This window comes from Haliotis asinina, chromosome 7, assembly GCF_037392515.1.
Source record: "Haliotis asinina isolate JCU_RB_2024 chromosome 7, JCU_Hal_asi_v2, whole genome shotgun sequence".
Lineage (NCBI taxonomy): Eukaryota > Metazoa > Mollusca > Gastropoda > Lepetellida > Haliotidae > Haliotis > Haliotis asinina.
Genome location: NC_090286.1, coordinates 25,915,822 through 25,942,647, shown reverse-complemented (window position 1 = coordinate 25,942,647; position 26,826 = coordinate 25,915,822). Strand labels below are relative to the sequence as shown.

At 40.5% G+C, this 26,826-nt stretch overlaps 1 protein-coding gene across 1 annotated transcript; it reads left to right on the top strand.

The window, feature by feature from the left end:
• Positions 1-235: 235 nt before the first annotated feature.
• On the top strand, positions 236-26,548 carry LOC137290885 (S-methyl-5'-thioadenosine phosphorylase-like). Its single transcript, XM_067822054.1, has 9 exons — positions 236-793; positions 4,075-4,161; positions 16,525-16,583; positions 17,404-17,571; positions 18,279-18,381; positions 21,651-21,803; positions 22,299-22,385; positions 24,367-24,489; positions 24,697-26,548. The coding sequence occupies exons 1-9, from the start codon at positions 779-781 to the stop codon at positions 24,736-24,738; spliced, it is 837 nt and encodes a 278-aa protein (XP_067678155.1). The 5' UTR covers positions 236-778; the 3' UTR covers positions 24,739-26,548.
• The last annotated feature ends 278 nt before the right edge of the window (positions 26,549-26,826 follow it).

The following is a 26,826-nucleotide window of genomic DNA, read 5'->3' as shown; positions in this document are numbered from 1 at the left end:
TAGTCAAAATCTTGATCTTCTAATGGTCCAGTTAGCTGTTACGTCTCGAGAAGGGTGAACCTGTCTTTCACCTCAGTCTCAAAGTATCGATGAGGAAAGTACCTCAATAATGAACACCACGTTTTGTGTGATATAACTTCTTTGTCATTTTTACACTTTGATATCAACTAATACAAATGTCATGATTATTGAAAAAGAATAAAATAATGTACGGTCATTTTGACCTTTAATTTTTGTGTGGCCATTTTGACTTTTTGCGATGGTCATTTTGACCAGGGGTTGTGGCCATTTTGACTTTCATGTGTGGCCATTTTGACTAGGGTCAGTGTGGCCATTTTGTCATGAGGTCATTTTGACCTGTTCCCATTACTTACTACTTAATGGCACTACGCGGAACATATCTTAGTATCCTCTATATAATGATCTTGGCAAGGGTACATTTGTGTGTTTCTGGAACACATCTGCAGTAGCTGTGTCGACAACGATCCGTTTAGCGTAATAGTATTGTACAATTTCATTTGAATCCACAAAACTACATTTTAGTTGGAAACATACACTAACATGAAGCCGTTTTACTGTGGAACAACACCATGAAAACGATTCTACCAGGAATTAACAAAGAACCACAATGGGAGATAACTCACGTTTCGAGATCCCACACGTGGCGAGCGTGTTTAGTCGGAACGGTCGTCCGGAACAGCACTGATCTGTTGGGGGAAGAAGCTTTGTGAGAAATACAAGCTGCTAGTTATTGGAAACAGGGACCACAACACCAAACATGTCGAAAGTAAAGGTAAAGAGAACTGTCATAAATCGCACGTGTTGGAATAGGTCAATACCTACTAGCTAGGCCATGTCCTCAAAGCTAATTACTCTTGCCGTGTTAAGCATTTATAAACCACATGTTTTAGGAAAATTTATCGCCCGAGAGTGTTTGTATATGTTGACAAATATAGATATGTGGTATTCATATCCTTTTGCACTCGATCACTGGGAAGGTTTAGCATTTGTCATCACAAAGTAAAGATTTTTTAATCACTGTCATACAATTTCGTGAGAGTGAGTTACCATCATTTGTGCTTGGGAAACAGCAGCTGATTGAAACCCTGCGGTAAACACTAACTGAATGTGTCAAGCATGCTGCTAGCGTGGATGACAAACCATCTGGACAGGGGTTGATTCAAAACTAAATATGACATTATTGCATTGTATGCTAGCTCTATAGCACTGTCAGAAATAGAAAAATAAACTGTTTTTATTTAATCGTTTATCTTTACAATTTATGTAGCTGATATGCAAAAGTGTCTGATATCTCTTTAAGTAAGTTCAGCCTAACTACAGTTCCAATGGTTGGCAAAAAGGAAACGTGAAAACAAGGACCTTCCTAAAGAGAGATTAGTGCAGAAATGAGCAACAAGGATTTTCTCAAAGTCCAAGGCTACTTATTTGGAACAGACGATGGCCTTATAAAAAAAATAGTGTGTGATGGAAGTGTATTACAAACAACACTTTTTAAATGCCCATTTTGAAATTAGATTTAGCTTCACTGTAAATGATAGCTGTTGAAAAAATAATAACATTCATGCTGAAACTATTAAGGATGTAGCTACCATATGGTAGTTTCAAGTCTACTACCATGGAGTCTCTCTATAACAGGTAGGAGGGGCCATCTCATAAGCATAACCAGGATGGGTGAAGCAGACAATGGTTGAGGTCAGACTGGGGGATATATATCTGCTAAGATATGACAATCCCATAGGGGAATTAATGTTGGGAAGTACATGCCATATCCTAACACATTTAACCTTATCTAGTCCTGTCAATCTGCAGGTGGTCATGCTATCTAGATATTTTGAGATATTTAATACTATGTTTTCTGTGGGTATCAGGTCTCATGGTCTTAACACAAATTTCATGAAAGACAGACACGTAAGATGTAGTCAATCATTGAGTCATGTTCAACACAAAATATCTTTGAGATGACCCCTTGTGCCTTAAGGCAGCACATGCATATCATGTCAGATGAGTTGATAATCTGTCATCATACCTGCTAAGCGACCTAATTGTCATCTATAGTCTGATCTATTGTTTTCAGCAGCTGTTCTTTTTTGTTTTTCTGTTTTGCCCGATTTACGAGTAAATATGCTTTTCTGGATATCCTGTTATGCATCCCACTGAATGCCCAGTTAGGCCGAGGTTGGTTATTTCGACATATCGTATTTGCATTTGTGTAAATTTGAAAGATACAGAGGAACAGCCTAAAAAAAGTTTTTTTTTCTGTCTCTGACAGTACTTTAGTTAATATAAATAAACTCGTAAAGTTCTAAGTCATCTTGTTACAAGTTTGCCTTTGCTAGCTTGAGGTGGTGGTTCATGACACTATTAGTAAAAACAAAGGCACTACATCATCTGGGATTCCATATTCCTCAAGTTGTGTATCATCACCATCGATCCATATCCAAATCCATATGCACCGGTTAGGGTTCTATTCTCCTAATGTTGTCTTTTTGCCATTATTGTTCTTTGTTTGTCTTAATGGTCACACGCAAGGTCAAACACAACTTTGCAGATACTGATACCTTTTGGTATGCACATACTGAAACAAATCATCAATAGTGCCAATTCAACCTATAAAGTTGAAAAAAAGCAGAAAAAAAAGCCAATGAAATCAGAGTTCAAACTATTCACTAAGTTTCCCCAGCGCTGTGAGAAAAAGTGGTTCCAAGAGCTATGCTGCGCTGCGTCCATAATGCATTTGCAGTCAGTAGGTTTAGAGCTTGAAACAGTATTCTTGCCCTGAACAGTAGTCTAATTTTGTGTACACAAACAAGTAAATAATCTACTTGTTACATGAAAAAAAACATGTCGATTGTGATAAGCAGACTCTATCACAGAGAAAACTCAATGTCTGGTTGATTGACACCTATACATCTGCCTGTCTGTCTGTTGATGACAATATGCAATGCACAACTTCAAACACTGACCACATGCAATTTGAAATTAACACCTATCTGGCTTATAAGCCATAAACAAAGGGCTGGCTAAGTGTAATGGCAAATGAACCAGTGGCCAATGACAGAGTCATTGTTGCACATGAGTGCACACCCACTGGCCCTGACTGGGTTCAGTATCGAGGCGGCTTTGTTTTAAGGGAGGTAAACCCAGGAACACAATATTGCACTTATGATTTGCGATTACACACTTATAAGTTTGTTTAATTGTTTTTCACAATCACCAATGCATTTTATATATCATGAACAAGTGATAACTGTGTTTCAACTTTGTTTGATTTTTTGGTTACATGTGACCTTTAACACATTTCTGCAGCAGTGTTCAAGTAACTCCAAAAAGACATAAGTTTATGTATGTGAAGTGATATGGAATGTTTTACGAGATGAAAATGTCCAGTTTTCAGGTCACAACTTTGGGAAACGTGTAAGACCACAGTTATATGGCAGTGGTAATATACAGTGACATGATCAGTGGTTATACACTGGGATGTGTCAGTAAAGAATGAAAGAACTGGAATTATTCTTATTGTAACCTTTGATGAATACTTTGAAATGTTGCAAATGTTTATGGCATCTTGTTGCACTTTTTATCCCCCGGCATGTAATGCCTCCTCTGTCTGTCTGTCTGTCCAATTGAAACAATTGGAATTTGTCTCAAAATGTAGGGATGGGCTTTCTTTCCAGGGCAAAACCTCTGAATGTCTGTCTGCAAAACTTGGCAGATTTGTCAGGTAGACCCTATAGTGGTGCCTTTTGCTATTTACAGATTTTTGTGATTTATCATTTTCCCATTTTCCATGGAAGCGATTCGGACCTAGTTATTTATGGAGCACAACTCGAAAACTTCTCAATATCTTTCAGCAGTGTTTGCCAGATATGTTAGACAGACCTTAAGGTGGTGCATTTTGCTGTTTGCAAATTTTTATGATTTATCCCCATACTCACTCACTCATGAGGTTTTGTAAAGTATTGCCACAGAACGCTGTGGAAACAAATTTAAAACTTTTTCATGCTTTGCTGGTGAGGATACCTATTGATGATACATGTATATCGTTTGATTTAGGTGGGAATAATTGGAGGAACTGGTCTAGACAACCCTGACATATTGGAGAACAGACAGGAAAAGTTTGTTGAAACTCCATTTGGAAAGGTAAGTAATGGTGTTCTCAAATTTAGGGCCAAAATTACAGAAAACATTTACTGGTGACCCTCGATGTCCTGAATGATAAAAAACATAGTAAATATGTAGGTACTCCAAAATGTATGCCACATACTGAGCTTATGACATAGTCTTAAGTTCTTTTTCAGAAGAAGTCCTCCTTGGGGTACATATATAGCATTAAAATGTCCATTTTAAAATGCCTACGACAGTTGTAACAATATTGAATAAATATTTTACAAAACAAAAACTTGTTTTTGTCTTGTGAGACCACCCCTACAGGGCCCCTACCTGGGCCCCTTAACAGCCAAGAGCAGGTAACTTCCGCCGTGTACCTCGCACCTCACTTTTCATACTGTCGTCATACGAGACAGACGTCCACAGACAACTCTCAAGTACTGTCAAGCTTACAGCTAGTTATGAGTGAGAAGACTTCTAACTCTGTATGTATGGTTCCTTTTTTACGCACAGGCGCTATTAGGAATTCATAGGTTAAACCTTTTCATTCATGAAATGTTTTAACGTGACGTGGTGTCCGCGTCTTTCAGCCATGTGGCTGGCAAGATGGCGGTCGGCATGTTCCACATGGTTAATGTTTCCAGCCTTGTTAATAATTAGGCGTGGATTCTATTGCTATGGGGTGATAAAGGAGTATCCCTTTGCTTGCATTTGTATGTTTTAGTGTGGTATAGTATCCTTTATGGCTTCTCTACTTAGGCGCATTTGGCTATTCGTACAGATATGTATAATAGCTTTTATTTTTACAGTTAAATATCGCCCGTGCGTTTTAATTTTTCTGTAAAATTATGTGTGCTTGGTGGATTAATGGACCTTGCTACTATCAAAGCTTGGTTCTGTTTTTTCCAGTCTAAAGGATGCTCAACATGCAGCGCCATGCTGCCCCCCCAAGATTCGCACACGTCTTGCCTCAGGTGCCTCGCTAAGGACGCACATGATGACCAGGGGTGCGATATTTGTCAGGGTTTTTCACCCAGGGCCATAAAGACTAGACATGCAGACCTCATGTTTTATCGCTCTTTGATTCAGGCGGGGGGTGACATTTGGGCCCAGGAGCTGCCCCACACCCCCCCGCTCCTAATATGGCGTCCCAAGGGTTCCCCAGCCAAACCTCCAGTATTGGTGTGGGGACACCCTTAGTGGGTGAGCCGGTGCCGTTGGCAACATCAGTAGCCGGTCACTCGGGGACGACCTCTGTCAGTGTTCCTAGGGAAGCGGTGCCGGATATTCGCCACACGGACTCGGTCTCGGTCGGGTCTAGGGTGTCGAGCCGCTCGGCTTGCCTCGGTGAGGCAGGGTCGGAGGCTACCACCCTTTATATCTAATGCGACTGCCCTCAAATCCGCTTATACGTCATTTGAGGAGCAGTACCGCAATGCTGCGCAATGCCTCAAGGTCACTATCCATGCTGCGTACACTACGGTGTTACAGAGTTGGCTGGTGGACAGTGAGGGGGAGCGCAACAGCTTATGGAGGTGCAGTCTCATTTGGCACGGGACTCGATTAGGTCCTCGGCGTGCCAGATGATGTCTGCTGTTATGGCCCTCCGTAGGCTGTGGCTCTTGGTGGTACGGTACTCGCCGGCCACGCAATAGGCTCTTCTCGCGTTGCCGTACCGGATGGGTTCTACCCTGTTTCCGGGATCGGCGACAGTAGTTCGGGAGGCCGCAGAGGCTGTCTCCACCTTTAAGGATTCTAAACCCTTATTGGAGCAGCCACACTCGTCTCCTGTGCAGCCCTCGACCCTTACCTCATTTTATTCCACTTATTTCCTAGTCCCCCAAAAGGACGGAGGGTTCAGACCTATTCTAAATCTAAAAGGTCTGAACAAACTGTTGCAGGTCCCTCCATTCAATATGGAGACACTACGGTTGGTAATCTCATCTGTAGAAAGAGGCAATTGGCTTACATCCATCGATCTCAAGGATGCGTACCTGCACATTCCCATGCATCCCCAGTTCAGGAAGTACCTCCGGTTTTCCTTCGACGGGGTATGCTATCAGTTTCGGGTGCTTCCCTTCGGCATCGCTATGGCTCCGAGGGTGTTCACCAAGCTTATGCTAATCCCAGCGCTAGTGGCCAGGTCACAGGGCAGGTGTTGCCATCCGTACCTGGACGACTGGCTCCTTCGGGCACTTGCCGCTCACTTGAGTCGAGACGTGACGTTCGCCATCATGTCGAGGGGTTAGAGCCAGAACCACTTATAACCACTGAGGCACATGTCGGGGAAACAGCATTCAAATGTTTGGACAGCTATAAAAAAAGTAATAATCAATTCTTGTTTACTGTTTCGTGACTGGATGACAGAGTATGTTAGTACATTCATGTTGCCATAAAACCATAGATATAATCTTTCTAATTAGAAAGATATGATGAAAATAAACTTTAGCTTGTTCTGGCATAAATGTAAAACTCTTTGGACTCAGTAAATATGAGAGCGCAAACCAGTTAAATTAGAAACATAGTTTATGGCAGTTAAGAATATGTTGTGAATATGTTTCTCTCAGAGTCAAGAATCCTGTTATCTTTAAACAGGAGATTGTGGCATAGTTTGTGGATACAATTTCCCCGTGTCACCGTTTCCATTAGCTTGGGGAGCATTCTCTTTGCTCCAAGAATTGTATCAATGCGGAAGCCTACTGAAAGCAATGACACCTGATCTCAAGATCACCGATATCATCACAGTCGCCAACCACTGTTTCCTCTAAGTCCTGTAACCATATCCCGCGGTAAGGCTGCTTTAGGCAGTATCCCACACTCTCAGCTGGTGGCTGGAAACATTAACCAGCAGTAACTGACTTTCTGTTATTGAATGAATTTACTTATAGCTCACGGAAAATAGCGCTTGTAAGATTTTATCTTCACATGTTGTTATCAATGAAGACATAAGTAACTGCTTAACCACGTTCAAGCCTTTCTCACAGATATATTCATGAAAAACAGAGTCAATACTTTCAACATAGTTCCACAGTGCAACATTACTGTGTACTGTTTTATTGATGAATATAACCATTTAAACTAATACTTTCAGCATTTCAGTATTTCAGCATTTTAACTATTTCACTATCATGTTACTTGTAAACAGAAATTCATAAACAGTACAGCTTCAAGGAACTGAATAGAATATATATCAAACACAGACACATACATACACAAATACGCAACCACAGACACACCCATTACATATTAAGTCAAATTAGGGATATATGTAACAGTTCATAACAAAGGCCGCTTGGTGTAACGTAATCGAATTATGACACTAGACAATGACATAGATGAAGACTAAAAACTGTTGATGCTAAAAATTGCATCTGTTATACGTGAATCAAGATTACATCACACAGATTCCAGTAGGACACTGTAAAAACACATTAAGTGTTTGATGACATACATAGTTCTCTTATTCCAGTAATGTTATCAATTGTTCTGGATGCCCATTTTCATTATTACAGTGTTGTGTATGAAATCCCTTAAAAACAGCAAGGAATTTATCGTCACATCGGCAATATTACAGCCATATTGTGACGAGAGCAATTTAATTTTAATTCATGTCAGCTTTAAAATCAATAAATTGAAAACGTAAAAACCTGTCATCGAAGGACAGTAAAAATACTAGGCTTTCACAGATATGAACATAAAATTAGCATTGTAAGCTAAAATATTGTAATTAAAGAGGACAATACGATATAAAACACGGGCTAGAGACCGCCAACAACCCACCGGTTTAATAACTGAAAAAATTTTGCTGGCCCTGTTAACATGTAACCAGCCCTGATATCAAAACAGGAAACTGAAATAAAGTGTTAAAATAATGTATTTAATGAATTGATGTGAAATTGTTACACACTATCAGTCAGGAACAACACTGTTCATTGGAAGAAAGCATTTTCTAGACCAATCACGTTTAGTGTTAGATAAATAGGCAGGCTGATCTGTGGAGGCTATGGTTTGATTGACCATGAACTATACAGATATCGTCTAGCTACCACATTTGTAAATTATTTTGCAAAAGATTTCCCGTAGTCAATGACATGGTCAAATGTATACCTGGTATGGCCCCATAGGGATGGCTATAAAATGAAGTTGTAAGCCCGCCATGTAACTAACAAGCAGCGGACCGCCGGGTAGACACCATTTCATACACTGCTATTACAGTGACGTTAAAATATATGTTCGTTGAATCTGACCAGGTCAATATGGATGATATCGTTGATATTAATATCCACCTCTTAACACTATTTCATTCTCTTTAAACTTGTAAAATATCATACAGGAAAAGGTTTGCATAACTATGTCCTCTGGAAAGGAGTGATTTTTTTCATAAATGATGACTCTAGAAATAGTACAACATAGCCTGTTCTTGGAAACATGGTGTACTGTCCGTCTGAATGAAAGTAACTAAGAAATATATTAATTCAAACTATGACACAATGACGATTACACTATACTCATAATCCACATGATAATTTATGCCATATAATAGCACAAAGCAACGGTTGTTGTTTCAGTCAGTATCAGTGTCCGTATCCTGCTCCTGGGCGTCAGGAAGGGGGAGGCATTCTACTTTGTCAGCATCTGTCGGGAGTTCTTTGTAATAGTTGTGATACTCTCTCGGTATAATACCCGATCGACAGAGTGACATAAGGTCTTTTTTCTTGGCTGAAGAAATTGCTTGTTTTCCTGAGTACCTTTGGGTCAGAGTTTCACAGATACTCTGAGGTCTTCCGCGACGACTGCCTGTAGACACTTTCAGTTCTCTGAATGGCTCATTGCTGTGCTCAGTCTTGAAGAAGATGCTTTCTGGGTTGTCTTTAATGTAGCGCATCCAGCACATTGACATCCAGTTCACACGACCACCATCAGTATCAATTTTGGTGTTTCTCAATTTGCCATGGGCATATTTCTTAAAGTCCATGACATTGGTATACTGTATTGGGATGACAATATATGGATCTTTCCGTCGGGCCATCCTTATAACTGTGTCCCACTGGCTTGGCACATAGATACTAGTCTTCTTTTTGGCGAATTCAATGGTGGAATGAATTGCATCGCACTCCATCTGTGTGTGGCCTGGCTCAAGAAATTTGTGGTCAATTGTACTAAGGTGTTCAATAGTGGTCACAGCATGTAGTAAGGAGGCTGCGACATATTGGTTTCTGTTCTGTCCTGAACAGGTGTCTGAATACAGAACTACATGCTTGACGGTAGGTGGTAAAGCCTTCAACTGAATTTGCAGACATGATGCAACCTCACAGGATCCTCTTTGGGCATCAACTTCCGACCACACAAAACATGAGCCTCCTTTTGTGGCAAGGTCATACTCTGTAAAATTGTAACAGTTTAACTTCCTCATATAGAAGAGTTCACTGACAAGTGAACATGGTGTATACAATACAGCCTCCAGATAAATGTTGCCACAAAAATGGATTTGTTCTCCAGAGCAAGGGCTTTGTCCTTAATCTTTTCTTCACGGGCTCTCATTTTTCTCTCTTGGTGTTGAGTGTACTCCTGTTCAAGTTCTGGCTGAACTGACCCGTTCTCCTGTTCTCTGTAGTACCTCTGGCACAGAGAGCACTGGTCCTTCTTTGGCACGTGGAAAGAATAGTTATACTCCTCAGTGAACACTTTCCTGTACAGTGATGAAGACACTGCTTTGGTAGCATCTCTGGAGCACTTGTCTTTGTACAGTTCGTACATTTTTTTTATATTTAGTGTTGATCCCAAAAACTTTCTGTTTGTGTCTCGCCGGGTATAGTGAGCATCAACTGTCGGGAATGATTCTATGTGCTCTCGAACCAATTTTAGTGTACCGGCGGGAGTCTTGTTATGTGGCTTGTGGTGTCCTCTGTTTTCAGTTCCAGCTAACGTCCCCTGGTTCTTATTTTGTAGAGCGTGGTTGATATAGGATTCACCAACATCCAAAGTTTTTCTGAAAAATGTTTTGCAGACATTGTGTCGCTCTCCATCCAGTTGAAAAGTGTATGTTCGGTGAACTTGACGTTTTTTCTGTACAACATTTTCTTCCTCATCCAAGTATGTTCGAGTCTTCTTTTCTGTTGTATTTGAGCATATGAAGTCTTTCTGCCTTGTGTATGAGGATAAGTTCCAAAAGTTTTTAAAAATACTTTGGCGGGTTTCTTCAGAGATGTTTGCAGAACATTTGTACCTACACTTTGAACAGTCAACTGCTTGTACAGATCTAGCCCTCATAGTCTTCCCTTCCTGATTCACATATTCTTGTCCAGAGAGTCTCAGGTGCTTCCTTTTATTTTAATCCAGGTTTCAGGAGTTGATCGACGCTTCCTGAATAATTTCCTCTTTGGAGGAGTGTTGAAAGCTGCTGACTTTCTTGGCTTTGGTGATTTGAGGATATTAAGAGTGGGTGTTGGAATGTCAGCATCGTTTGTGTAAGTACATTGTGATGTAGCTAAACCATCGCTTTCAGAATTTAATGTACCTGGAATTGTATTGGAGTCGTCAGAATTGGTGAATGAAATGACCTGGGATGTTGCTGAAGGAGACGTCAATACACTGCTGTCGTGGCAAATGTGTGTTGATGACGTAGATGGTATTGCTGGAATCGTACCATCATCATAGTGGCCGGGAAGTCCCGTGATTGATGTATATGCCAAGACAATTCGTTTTTCATTTTCAATTCCTTGTGATGTTGGCGTAATGTCTATGAGAGGGTTAGATGCTTTGCTACAAAATATTCGAACACAGTGCCCTGACCAGTTTGCCAGTGACAGAGGGAGGAAATCTGCAACTCTACTTGAGAAGTAACCAGCCTCACGCAGCTTTTCTACTTCCAGCAAATAATCCTGCCACTTTTCTAGATTACTGTCCTCTTTGATAGGAAAAAAGTCAATATATTCATTCATCTTTTCTTCTAAATGATCACACATTTGTTTTCTCAACTGAGTGGCAGTCATGCTTCCTGAGAGATGGATCGCTGACGCAGTAAAGAAGCAGTCACCATCGCGAGGCACCTGTTGTATAGTGTATCCGTTAGACTGAACAAGCTGTAACAATCTTCTTTCATGAATTTGACGCATTTGGGATGAATAGTTTTGGACCTGTCGACCATTCTTTGATTCCACTGACACAGCTGCGGGCGAATTTAGGCTTGCTTTGTCACATGGTTTCTTTTTCTTCAGTTTTAACAACTTTCGCTTTTGGATCAAAGGTTCATTTGAGGATTCCGAACTGGAGTAAAACTCAGAGTCTGATGAATTGAAAGTGGTTTTATCTGGATGATATTCTTCCCCTGACGATGATGTTGGGTCGTTGTTAGGAACCAGTCCTTTTCTACTCCTTAGTGTTGCCAATAGTTCATTATCTGAACTGTCAAAGTCACTGTCACTATCTCTCAGAGATGATGTTCCTCCGCGCCCATAACATGGCATTAACGAGTCTGTAGGCGTATCAGTCTGTACTAATATGTCTGTAGGTGTATCACTCTGATCTGGTATGTCGATAGGCGTATCAGTCCGTTCATGCATGTCTATAGGTGCATCAGCCTGTGTTGGTATGTATGTAGACACATCAGTCCGTGCTGGTACATCTGTAGGCGCATCTGTCTGTTCTGGTATGTATACAGGTGTATCAGTCTGTTTTGGCAAGTCTACAGGCGCATCCGTGTGTTCGTGTATGTCCATGGGGGCATCAGTCTGTTCGGGTTTGTCAAAAGGCGCAACAGTGTGTTTGGGTATGTCTGTATGTGCATAAGTCTGTACTGGTATATCCAGAGGATCATCAGTCTGTTCAGGTATGTCTGTAGGCACGTCAGTCTGTACTGGTATATCCAGAGGGGCATCAGTCTGTTCGGGTATATCCACAGGCGCATCTGTGTGTTCGTGTATGTCCATGGGAGCATCAGTCTGTTCGCGTATGTCCACAGGCACGTCTGTCTGTGCTGGTATATTCAGAGGATCATCAGTCTGTCCGGGTATGTCTGTAGGCACGTCTGTCTGTGCTGGTATATTCAGAGGATCATCAGTCTGTCCGGGTATGTCTGTAGGCACGTCTGTCTGTGCTGGTATATTCAGAGGATCATCAGTCTGTCCGGGTATATCCACAGGCACGTCTGTCTGTGCTGGTATATTCAGAGGATCATCAGTCTGTCCGGGTATATCCACAGGCACGTCTGTCTGTGCTGGTATATTCAGAGGATCATCAGTCTGTCCGGGTATATCCACAGGCACGTCTGTCTGTGCTGGTATATTCAGAGGATCATCAGTCTGTCCGGGTATATCCACAGGCACGTCTGTCTGTGCTGGTATATTCAGAGGATCATCAGTCTGTCCGGGTATATCCACAGGCACGTCTGTCTGTGCTGGTATATTCAGAGGATCATCAGTCTGTCCGGGTATGTCCACAGGCACGTCTGTCTGTGCTGGTATATTCAGAGGATCATCAGTCTGTCCAGGTATGTCTGTAGGTGCATCACTCAGTGCCAGGATGTCTAAAGGCAAATTACTTTGTACTGCTGTTTCAACCTGTTGTGGTAAATATCTGGGCGTAGCATCCGTCTTTCTTTGTAAATCGAGAGACACGTCACGCTGAATTGATACCAACTGGTCTTTAATATCATCAGTGGTATGACCTAGTGCTGACTCATTTTCCTCATCATGTGCGCCATGCTGTACTGTATCAGACTGTGTTCGAGTATCCAGCAACACCCCACATGGGTTTGGTTCATTTTGAATATATTCAGAATTGACTGATACATTAGTGGCAAGTGACCAACTTGTAGATGTGGCAATGTCAGATAGTAATAATTCATCTTCATCTGCATCGGACCATAATTCAGTCATCTTGCATCCACCTAAAACCAGAGTACTAAGCTAAGGCATTGGCTACTATCACAAACTGAATGTGATGATAATATAATAATTATACTCAATAATTACAGTTTCACTTGTAATTAGTGCTGGCAAATAACTTACGCTGACATCAAATCTCGTTGGTGAATTAAGGAATAAGTATATTACCACACTCATGTGTGTTATATTTGTTATATTTAGCAAGTGATTATTTACTATTTACAGATATGACTTACCCGTGATGTTTCAGTGGGATTTCCGTACTGTAAATCTTTCGAATACAAACACACACTTTGGAAAACTAGCTCCTCTCCCAAGGGTCAAAATAAACTAACCCTGGCTAGTGTGAAACAAACCCTGTAAACAGCTGGGAGAGGCACGCTTATATAGCTCCACAACAGAATAACAGTAATTAAGGCCATCTGACCCGGGAGAGAGGTCCTTATCAGCTGTAAGTCTAAAGAGCCTGAACATTCCATCAGCATATCAGTTGTTTTAACCTGGAAGGGAAATTCTTGCCCGCCACCACACAGTGTGCCAGATGCGACTTCTGCCAGTTAACGGTTTCTGGCATGGGAATATCAAGCGTGGCTGGAGGAGTTGAGCAGGACTGAACGGTGTAATCTAACATAACAGAATTTGGTCTAAACTGAAGGGAGAGATAACTGATAAGTTGTTTAAACTCTGATGCATAACTAGCTAATTAGGTCCCTGATTTATGTGGGCTTTTGTGTATGAGTAGCATACCTGTTTGTGAATGCATTAATACTGTTAACTAAATTTGACACAATTTTTACTTAAGGTGTTCTGGCACTAACCCCTCGATGTGTATCCTCACCAAGTTGGGTTGGATTATCAATCTAAAGAAATCAGAACTAGTTCCCACACAGGATCTGATCTTCTTAGGCGCACGATTCGAGACAGCGGGAGGCTTGGTCTCCCTATCTCCGGAACGAATCTCCAAAGTTCAGAGAGTTGTTTCACAATTTCTCGAGTCCCCCTCGGCCTCAGCTCGGACTTGGCTCCAGTTGCTAGGCAACATGGCGGCAACAGTGGACATCGTTTGGAGAGCGTGGTTGAGGATGCGACCCATTCAGTACGCCTTGGCTCGGATGTGGTCTCATTCCCAGAGTTACGAGACTATGCTCCACACTCCGGGATGGTTACTTCCTCATTTATGGTGGTGGACAGTGGTAGGGAATATATCCAGGGGACTGCCCCTGGACACTCCCTTACCAGATCTCTCAATTCAGACAGACGCCTCCCTCACAGGGTGGGGTGGTGTACTGGGCAGTCAATCAGTCTCGGGGCAGTGGTCACAAAATGAGACGCACCTGCACATCAATGTGCTAGAATTTAGAGCTGTCCGGCTGGTGTTCCGACTGAGATGGTCAGCAGCTGTGTGGTGCATCTGGAGATAGACAACCAGACGGCAATGACCTATATCCTGAAACAGGGCGGTACGGTGTCTCCATCACTCCTTAAGGAGGCATGGCAGTTTCTACTTTGGTGCGACCAGTTCAGCGTGCGGGTGTGTCCCGTGTATCTACCGGGGGTGGACAATGTTCGAGCAGACGCGCTCTCTCGACGTGTTCTGGCCCCGCACGAATGGATGTTGCATCGGGAGATATTCGAGACTATCTCCCGGTTGTTCGGATCGTTCCAGGTGGACCTGTTTGGCCTCTGGGGGACGAACCAGATTCCGGTGTTTTGCTCCGAGAGCCATCGCCCAGGACATTTTCCAGCTCGAGTGGACGGACAGGGTATTGTGGGCGTTCCCACCTCTACCACTGATTCCCAGGGTCCTCACGCAGCATGTCACCCAACAAGCTCGACTGTTAGTGCTTCTTGCTCCTCTTTGGTCGTCTCAAAGCTGGTCTCCGGTGTTACTCAGGCTTCTGTCACTGCTTCCTGTCCTGTTACCCTTTCGACCAGACTTGCTATCCCAGAATGGAGTGCCGCACCCGAATCCCATGATTCAATGGGTGGCTTGGCCACAGTCAGCGATCGCCTCCAGGCGAGCAGAATTCCTGCACCAGTTGCAGACACAATTCTGGCTTCGCGGAGGGATTTGACAAACGTTTAATATGAGGATAGATGGGTCTGTTATGCGCGCTGGTGTGTCGGCAGGAGGATTCTTGATCCCTTTTCTTCAACTTTAGTTGAAGTATTGGAATTTTTACAGTCTCGGCTAGAGAACGGCCTCACCGCGTCTGCTATCCGGGGCTATTCCATGGCTATTTCAGCTTTCCATATTCCTGTCTACGGTGCTCTCTTGGGGCAGCACCCTCTTGTGCAGCGCTTTCTAGCAGGTGTGGATAGGATCCGTCCGACTGTCCGGCGGATTAGTCCCCCGTGGGACTTGTCAGTCGTTCTTGATTGGCTGTCCGGTCCTCTTTTTTACGAGCTATCATCTCTTTCTCTCCAGCTGTTAACTCTGAAGGCTGCCTTTCTTGTGGCGGTAACATCCGGCAGGCGGGTTGGCGACATTCACGCTATGTCAGTAGATCCTGCTCTGACACTGCTCATTGAGGAGATCTGCTCAGTGGCTATTTGGAGCCGGCCGAGCACTTTCATCCAACACTATCAGTTGGAGAAACACTCGAGGGAACATGCTCGGTTTGGTCAGACAGTTCTCTCCAGTGGGCATGGTCATGACCCTCCCTAACTGAATGAGCTAATGACATTGAGATCATGTACATTTTTGCCTCTGGTGATGGGTCCGTAAATTCATTATGGTGGTGGATTTTTATATATATAAAAAAAAAAAAAGAACCTAATAGAAGACAATGGCACTTGCTTATAGCGTCGATATACGCTATTGTTTATTATGCACTGTTGTTCCCTGCACTGTTCGCTGGTTTGGGGAATATAACATACAGTGTAGAGATTAGGGCATGGTAAATGTCCATCACTCCTGAGCTCGGCCGTTGATTGGCTATACCCCACATTTGCCACGGTCCCTCGCCTGATTGACATCAGCGGTCTCAGTGTTTGGGTAAGTGTTTCTTTCTACCTCTCGCAGCTTCGGCAGTGAATGAGAGTGTGTGAAGGATATACATTAGCAGACAGAATGCCTCTCCCGACTCACGTTCGTTGGGAATCTGTTTTATACTATATATGTACCCCAAGGAGGACCTGTAGAGGTTATGAATTTGACAAAAACAAGTTTTTGTTTTGTAAAATATTTATTCAATATTGTTACAACTGTCGTAGGCATTTTAAAATGGACATTTAAATGCTATATAAGTACCCCAAGGAGGACATTCTTCAAAGAATTCATAACCTCTACAGGTTTGTATAAATTTACATGACTGTCAAACTAAAATTGGCTCCAGTCAGGGGCAGTGGGGTAGCCCAGTAGGTAAAGCATCACTCATCACGCCAAGGACCCTGGTTTAATTCCCCAAATAGGTTGAAGGTGTGAAGCCCATTTCTGGTGTCCCCTGACATAATTTCGCTGGAATATTGCTGAAAATGGCTGCATGATATTTTTTGTTTGCATTTTAAGCCTTCAGATTGCCTGGTTCTTGGAACTATAAGTGGCATTGAGTGCATTCTCTTGGCTAGGTAAGTCAGTAATGACATATGTCAGGTTATATTTGGTCTTCAGATGCGACTAACAATAACAGGCGGGAACAACTCTCTGACTTGGTTGATAGATGTCATCGTACACCAGCTTTGGATGTCAGTGTCCATTGGATTGTCTGGTCCAGATTTGCTTTTTTATAGACCACTTCTTTGAGTGATGTTCAGAAGTTCCCTGGATATACAACTTATTTTGTTATTAATATCAGCTACATTTCGGTGTAGCTACTAACTCCGTTATCAAGCAAGTGATGGTTTGAAATGGCATTAGTAGCTTCACCAAAACGTTGTTGATATTAATGATATAGAAGTTGTAATCCCTTAAACTCTCACCATTGTTTATTGAGAGATTGATGCCATGTAGTGAGTGAGTGAGTGAGTGAGTGAGTTTAGTTTTACGCCACACTCAGCAATATTCCGGCTATATGGTGGCAGTCTGTAAATAATCCAGTGATCAACAACATGAGCATTGATCTGCACTATTGGGAACCGATGACATGGGTCAACCAAGTCAGCGAGCCTGACCACCCAATACCGTTAGTCACCTCTTATGACAAGCATAGTCGCCTTTTAATAAAAGTTTTATTGCCAGCATGGGTTGCTGAAGGCCTTTTCTACCCTGGGACCATCATGGGTTGATGCCATGTACTGTGTAGCTGGAATATGTTTAAGTGCCGCTTTAAACAATAAATGATCAACCAATCAGATTATTACTTTTTAGGAGTAGATAGTTTAACTGTGTCCAAAGTTGAACGTTTGTGTTTACATCCTGGAGAAATAACATTTCAGGCATGTTTTTTAGACATGGCAGACAACATACACTAATGCCATCCAATGTCAACTACCGAGCTAATGTGGAGGCACTGAAGGCTGAAGGATGCACACATCTGGTGGTCACTACAGCTTGTGGGTCACTGCATGAAGACATGCACCCAGGCGATATTGTCGTTATCGACCAGTTTATTGACAGGTGAAAACACATGTTCTTACATAGTTATATAGATTTGGACCATATTAGGCATACCTGTCATAACATAACCTTCATACTCCTGTTTCACTCTATTTTCTGTTGCAGTGATCTGATAAATTGAAACATGGATGATTGGTAGCAATGACTTAACAGCCATGTAATCGATCATTTTGTCTCATAATCACAAACAATTCTGGAACAATTATTTGCTTTAACAATATTTTTCACAAGGTTGGTTTTGTCTGTTATATTTCATAAGCACTACCAGTTTAATCCAAGTCAGGATTGAATTTATGTTAAAGAGTCCAGCTAGTTTATGGTTCCTAACACACTAGTCATCGTTTGAAGATGTAAAATTTACAAATGCTTCTCTTTTTTTGTGCAATGTGCAAAAAACTCGAAAGGACTACGTTTTTCTTTTAGTTTTGTGCAATAACAAACATAACTAGGAAAATTTGATAAATGGTGCCAGTCAATTATTTTCAGTGACTTATCAGTTGTAATGAACCAGTCATCATTTATGAGATTTAACCAATTGTCAACACAAATTTCAGTTGCAAAATTGTTCTAAAGTCAGATAGATAATATGTTTGCAGTTTTGAGAGCACAGGGAACTAAACTGATAATGAAAAGGATGAAACCGTTAAAAGGTTTTGGAGAAAATTCAGCCTCCCACTATTAATTTTTTCTGTGTTGTTTTGTTGTAGAACTCAGAAGAGAGCCCTGACATTCTATGATGGATCTTCCTCATCACACAGAGGTGTCTGCCATATTCCCATGAACGAACCTTTTTGCTCAAGAACCAGGCAGGTAGGAATCTGAATAAAATCAGATCTAAGTCAGTGAACCCATGAATATTTGGATTTTAGAATTGTTCTTCAGTAGCTCATGCGTGTCATAAGAGGCGACTAATGGGATCGGGTGGTCAGACTCGCTGACTTGGCTGACACATGTCATCGTATCCCAGTTGCTTAGATCAATGCTCATGCTGTTCATCACTGGATTGTTTGGTCCAGACTCGACTATTTACAGACCATCACCATTTCTACCATGACTCAAAAAATACTGGATTCTGATTGATTGTTCAGAAAAATCAGACAGCATCAATTCTGGATTGACGCTAACTGATTTCAGGCCGTTTCACAGCGCAGTAACAAGTCTTATTGTAAGAACCGCTTCCATTTGACCACAGTGATGGCGGGTCATAACAACAACAACTCCATGGATCTTGACGCTGGAATTTCGGGAATTTGCCACAGAGATCTATGAAGTTCAAAATTTTGTCGCAGATTGATGCACTACTTCAGCTTGACTGATATGAACACAACAGACGTGAAGGAAATGCTGATAAAAAACATTTATTCAAACTCAAAAAATACAATTATATGGTATTTCCTCCACAATTCTATGGGAATTTCACTATCATATTACCCTCTATTACAAAAACATTGAATTACATTAATACAGCCCCTAACATAAACAATACCTAACACATGAATCAGAATGCCTTGCCAAAATACACCCCTATCTATACAAAAGTGTGCAGCAAAACATTAGTAAACATTTACCTACCTGGAATATGGAATATTTGTTTCCATTTAGAATGGGAAATTTGCAAGATAACGGTTGTGGCGAAACACCAAATTTATGCTACTCATACTCCATCATGACACCATAATATCTGTATGTAAAAAATTGAACAACCGGATATCTGCTCTGCCATCATCCCCGCAAGGCAGTCACTGTTATGTTCGTACACTTTGAGAAAAGCTTGGTCTCAATCAAACCATGATGAAAACAAAGTTTACATGAATCCCAAGTTAGTCGCATGTACACACATTTTGACAAAACGGCACTGTCACTCTTTTGCCACATGCTGGGGTGGAGGTAAGTACATGAAAGCACAATCGACACTCGTCGAGCGTAAAAATCAACAGATTTTGATAAGATACAGGTCGTAGGTCTATCACAAAAGGATCTATTCTTACATTCTGGAAGGTAGATTTTGATAAGATACAGGTCGTAGGTCTATCACAAAAGGATCTATTCTTACATTCTGGAAGGTAGATTTTGATAAGATACAGGTCGTAGGTCTATCACAAAAGGATCTATTCTTACATTCTGGAAGGTAGATTTTGATAAGACACAGGTCATAGGTCTATCAGAAAAGGATCTATTCTTACATTCTGGAAGGTAGATTTTGATAAGATACAGGTCGTAGGTCTATCACAAAAGGATCTATTCTTACATTCTGGAAGGTAGATTTTGATAAGATACAGGTCGTAGGTCTATCACAAAAGGATCTATTCTTACATTCTGGAAGGTAGATTTTGATAAGACACAGGTCATAGGTCTATCACAAAAGGATCTATTCTTACATTCTGGAAGGTTCTGATTTGACATCCAGTCAAGTATTTTCCACTTTCATGTCAAATTTCAAACTTTCGCAAGATGTAAACACTGTCTCGTCTGCCATTTCAAACTGTTGCGTAACTCTGCTTCCATAAAAATAAGTAGGTCAGACGATTCCATTATTGTGTAACCAAGGGGGTAGAGTATCAGAGCAAACAAAACAATAGGCTGGTTTCAGTTGTATAGAGTTGGGATGATAAAAACAAGTTCTTAATCATTACATTATTGCATTGAATAAACAGTTGTTTGTTTTCTTTAGACAGAATATTTTTTATGTTGAAATGTTTACAAAATATGAAAGGCACCAACATCTCCCTTCACAGACGAGATTAACTCACCTCTCATCCCTTGCTGGATCACGCAGTGATTGTGTTTGAAATTCAGAAACATGCTGTACTGAATTGATGGCGACTCAAAATTACAATTGAAACCTCACGCTGTGCATTTGGTTCCAGTTGAAATTTTTAGTTGCCATCAATTCAGTACAGCATCTCTCTGTTTTTCAAACACAGTAGGTTTATCTCCTAAATAGCTGGAACATAGCTGACTTTTTTTAAGTAAGATCACATCATAAGAATGAAAGATGACTGTTTTTTTAGCAAACTTGGTCACTTTTCTGAAATGATTTGTCAACATATTTTGTGAACCAAGTCTGCTGTCAGTCATAGTTTCCGTCTTCTAGTCAAAACTCAAAACTCATTTGAGGCTTATTAAAACTGTCAGAGATTATGTGACTGCATATTTTTGGAGAGTCATAAACATCCTTTAGAATCATGCATAAATTTAACAGAAGTCAAGAACAATTATCTTCAACATTCAATTGATTCAAAATTCATGACAATTTTTCAGCAGCATAAAAGTGTATTGTGTTAATGATCTTCCAGCTTTTAAAAAACTATCCAAGGCCCAGGTGTGTTGAGTGAAATACACAATTAGGCCAGACTAATGTTTTTCGTGTTTTAGGTCGTATTTATCAAGAATAAGAAAAAAAATGATTTTCCCTGATCAAAAAATAAAATACTAATCTTTTTATTGGCCAAAAAAGGAGACTTACTGGAAATTTTGTTTTGATATATTTTGCCCATATGCACTTCATAAATTGTCAAAGCAAAAATCTTTAGTATTTAGAAGGAATATTACATTGACTGGTGATTCTATTTTTTTTTGTTTCCCCTCCTGCCTTGAGGTTTTCGGGGGACAAAAATCCATAAAGCAAGAAATACAATTGGTCTGGCCTTATGAAAAAAAAGACCTGTGAAAGCCCAGGGTAGAATGTGCCTTCAACAACCCATGCTTGCCATAAAATGTTTGTCGTAAGAGGCAACTAATGGGATCGGGTGGTCAGGCTTGCTGACTTGGTTGACACGTCATCAGTTCCCAATTGCTTAGATCGATGCTCATGCTGTTGATCACTGGATTGTCTGGTCCAGACTTGATTATTTACAGACCACCGCCTTACAGCTGGAATATTGCTTAGTGCTGCATAAAAAAAAATTCACTCACTATGAAGAAAAACAGTTCTGTTATGATCTGTTAGATGGTTTTGTGGGAAGGAGAAATTAGTCATATTGCAAATATGCTGCATTTAATAGACTCATCAAAGTATTATAAGGATCACATTATTTATAAACTGGTGTATGTGCAGATTTTCTTTCCTTTCTTTTCAGATTTTGTGTGAGTGCCTAAATGATCTTGGTTACAGCCATCATTCAAATGGCACGATGGTAACCATTGAAGGTCCCCGATTTTCTTCGAAAGCTGAAAGCAAAATGTTTCGTTTGTGGGGAGCTGATGTGATCAACATGAGCACAGTTCCTGAGGTACGCTCTCTGTCTAGTGTATGATGCTATTATCCCAAATTTCTCACTTACCTATGTACTGCATTCATATCACAAAACATACTGGTAATAGTGCAGGGTTTGTGCATTTTCACGAAAAAAAACACACAAACAATATTTTGCATGTGTGTTTTTCACATAGATTCTGATCATCTTAATTTTAGAAAGTACCTTAAAACAGCAACACATTTGAGAAAAAAAGTAAATTTTGAAGTGAATCAGGAATATATTGAACATTTCATGCGCGAAAGTTTGGACTACACATTTATCATTTTATTTCTGCATGCACTCATACAAAAATTACCACGAATACAATAGTGTAAAGTGTACTCGTAAAAGTGTAAAATATTCTTATAATGGTATAGAATATTCTTGTATAAGTAAAACCTACTTGTAAAACATGCATGTAATTGTATGTAGCATGCTTGAAATAACTAAATGGTTTTATCATCAATGAAACTCACATCATGGTTCCAGGTGGCTCTGGCAAAGGAGGCAGGTCTGTGTTATGCTTCACTGGCTCTGGTCACAGACTACGACTCCTGGCGTGAAGATACAGAGGCGGTGAGTGAGAAATTAGAAGTCCTGGCTTTTGAAAGATTATCCTGTGAAATTTCAGTTGGAATATGTTCCAAGTGACCTATGCATGTCATCTGATGACTTTACCTGCACGTGGTTGGTTGGTCGGTCGGTCGGTCGGTCGGTCAGTCCCATACCTAGTAATATTCCATCTATATGACTGCAGCCTGTCTGAATTGAGTCTGGACCAGACAATACAGTGATACAGCATGATCATCGATCTGGTTATGATGATGACATGTCAGCCACATCAGCAAGTCTGACCACCCAAGCCCAATAACTTCAAAAGTGATTGGGATCTCTTTCCTTCAAAATTATGTCTTTCAGAGCCTTGGTCAGTTAGGAATTGTCAGTTAGAAAATGTTTGGACAGACTATGAGATAGACAGACAGGTTGTTCCAGTGCTTCTGTCTCCTTGTTTCTTCACATCCTGTTGGTGTTGTTTCATCACATCCTGTTGGTGTTATTTCATCTCATCCAGTTGGTGTTGCATGCTGTATGAGTTCTTTTTTTCTTTGCATCATGCTGGTGTTATTTCATACATTCTGTTTGTGTTGTTTCATCACGTCCTGCTTATGTTTTTGCATCAAATCCTGTTTATGTTGTGTAATAGGCGCCAGGGGCGTGAGTGTTATAAAACAGACACCCAATGACCGCACAACCTTGCAGAGAGGTGACAATTGTCTTTTGGCTACTGAGATAATATGCTTGCGTTGTGTTTTTTTCATAACTGGTCTCTTTGTGTGGTCAGTAAAGCTGGATCAGTATGGGTGATTCCTGAAAGGTTTCCCAATGAAACTCAAATGAAGTCAACAGAAAGAATAATAGGTTTACCATTCTTGTTTATTAAAAAAAATGTATCAAGAAGTTAGATCCAGTCAAATATTCAGTAACAAACAACCCTACATATTTCTCCCCCTCCCTGCCTACATAAATCCTACTTAGATACAGTTAACTTTTGATTATGTCCACCCCTCATACCTATTCCCGACAATAATCAGACAAAGTCTACTTATTCGTATGCTAATTCTCCCCCTCCCTAAACTACCACTAACTTAATACCGTATCCCCAAACAATATACAATAAATGGAAACAGAAATTGGTCTTCATACAAGACTCGCAGTTCTGGGAAAACTTACCCATCAGATGAGTGATGATTCCCCAATTAGGGTAGGCTTACATGGCCGACATCGGACCATGAGGCAGGGGAAATCCTGAAATCCAGCGTGCATGCCTCTTGCGACTCTGCCCCTCAACATGGCAGAGCATGCAAGAAGCGTGACATCATCCTGTCTCGTCGGCCACAAGGTTCGCATGGGCATAAGCTTCTACCCATATTGGACTAAAAAGGTAGGTACTACGTCAGCCGCCTACCCAACTGCCTAACCTACCCCACCCATTATGAAAAAACTATTTACTATTTAATAAAACATTATTTACAGGGTTTTTTCATATCCACAACGCCCACCGTTGTTTCATCACATCCTCTTTGTGTTGTTTCATCACATGCTGTTTACGTTGTTTCATCACATCCTCTTCGTGTTGTTTCATCACATGCTGTTCATATTTCATCACATCCTCTTCGTGTTGTTTCATCACATGCTGTTCATGTTTCATCACATCCTCTTCGTGTTGTTTCATCACATGCTGTTCATGTTTCATCACATCCTCTTTGTGTTGTTTCATCACATGCTGTTCATGTTTCATCACATCCTCTTTGTGTTCTTTCATCACATGCTGTTCATGTTTCATCACATGCTGTTCATGTTGTTTCATCACATCCTCTTCGTGTTGTTTCATCACATGCTGTTCATGTTTCTTCATATCCTGTTTGTCTTGATTTCATCACATCCTGTGCATATTGTGTGTGTGTTTTGTCACATCCTGTCCATATTCAGACAGTTACAGGAAAGCTGTACATGCATATATTGCACTTGTGTGAATAGTCTTGTTTTGATGTTGCAGGTGAACGTTGAATTAGTAATAAGAGCTTTCAAAGAGACAGCTGTGAAAGCAGTCAACACACTGAAAAAGGCTATTCCAAGAATAGCAGAAGAAGACTGGAGAGATACCATAGCTGAACATAAAGTGAGTGAGGGATACATCAGAACAACATGTCCACAGTGTTACCCTCTGTGATATTGCTAGATCATCTGCAAAGTAGCATAAATCCAAGGCATTGCAGGAACTGATGTTTGATCATTGAAATGAATTAACGATAAAACATGTTACTTAAGCAACAAGTTTTTACTTACATTTCACAATTTACCAAATGGTTTTTGCATGTCATTTCAGGATATTGCCAAGAAGTCTGTGATGTTGCCACCAGAACAGTAAAGTTTGACACTCCCTGGCCAACGACGGAGGCTGCATGTTCATCCCGTTACCGACTCACCAGTAGTACTAATGAGATCTTTTTGTGTATCAGTTAGTCAGCCTGTAGTACGAGACTGAAATTGTTAATCAGCGATCACATCATCTGTCTTGAATTATATGCTGTGTTTGTATATCAGAACGAAAATGTATGTCTATCAGTGCATGTATTTTTCAATCGAGTTTTCTTATTTTCTTTCAAATTTGACTAAGAAATGTTTTTCTCAATAAGGCCAGCCACACCAATTTTATTTCATGATTTACATATCTACATTCATGTATTTTAAGAATAAGATTTTTTTTTTTTAATTTTCCCCAATGAAGAAATACAGCCTTAATGTTACTGTGATATATGTGAAATGTTCATGAAATCAGTGTGAAAACTAAACTCAGTCAACTTTGTCGATATAAATAAAAAACGAAAACAAAAGTGTTAACACGGAAACTCATGTGAATTTTTGTTTGGCTGGTACTTTTTCTTTTCTTCCTTCTGCCCACAGGTTTTCTAAGGACAAAAATCTGTAAAACTAGAAATTAAATTGGTCTGGGCTGACCAATATAAAAACAAAATCACATATGAGCCTCGTGTATCATTGGTTCCCATGTTGAGTACATAGTTTGACCCTCTGTGTTCACATTAGTGAAGTATCAGTTGCTAATTTCATGTACGTTGCCTTTGATTCTTGAGTTTTACAAGTTGTCAGTATTTCAGGAGTTTGTTTACGATACCCTTTTTGTAATATCAACCTTTATCCTGGAGGATAATAACAATGTGCCCACTTATATAGGACTGATTTCCACGTCAGAGGGACATGCTCTACACACGTACAACATGACAGACTCTATATTGCTCAGAAGAAGTTAAGGAATTAAAGAGATGCTAACCTTCTTCTACCAGGTGCAACCTAACACTATAACCTAGTTGCATGTGCCAAATTCCAGTTGCACTGCTTTGTTTTCATTATCAAGTGAAAAAAATATGCTATTGAATTATTGTGATGTTTTTTTATCTCATCCTGATGCAACCAATTCCTGTTGCTGATGTTTCCATTCCTCATTCTCTCAATTTTATAGCGTTGCATGTTGCTGGATTCATGTTGACCTTCATCTCAAAGTCACAAGGAGATTTTAGGGTTTTACCTTGTCAGTGAGATATCTCAAGAACACCAAGCTTTATCTAGGGAAGGTGCAGAGCTCACTTGACTTTGGTGACCTTCAGTTAATTTTCAAGGTCATGCTGACTCTTTTAGGTGTTTCATACACTGTTCAAGAACTAAGTGATTCTTCAAAATATATTTGTGTTTGAACAACCACAGTGCAAGACATCAAGACAGTTTTAGAGTAGTGTTTTTGTTGAGATTTTATTTCATCTTAAACTACGACCTTCACTATCATTTCTTTTTAAGTTTGATTTGATAATATGGGGCGGGGGATTATGTCACCTTAGTGACAGTGCTTGTTGTAGGTAATATCATGTCCTGACAATGGTGATTTGAGAGGATTTTTAAAATTCTTCTAATCAGTATGTTTTGGGACATTTAGTTCTTGTACCATTTTGACGTTTTTACCAATTTGTCAGACATTTTCAGTTTCAGTCAAAATGAAAAATTTGTGTGTAAGTACATGTATATTTATGCAACGAACTGTTATTTCCATCAACGTGGAGGTGAGGCGATGAGTGACATACAGCACAACAACATTCACCTGATGCAGGAACAAGAATTACCTTTGAAACATCGTATAAAGAATGAACAGAAATTGCTATCCCGAAAAATGTGTCATGTATTCCTGTTCATCCAACTTCTAAATTCCTTTCATGAACCATACACACCTGACAATATGCAATTGATGGAGTAGCTCAAATAGGATATAGATACAGTGAAACCAATGTGTGTCTGAAAATCACACTTTTGTTGGCATTACCAACATGAATCCTTATGTTAACATACAATTGAGGTTACATTATTGATGGAGGTTTTTGTGCTGATATTTGTGTGTGTCTGCTTGTGCAAAGATTCACAAATATCTATAGATATACCATAAGACAGTGAG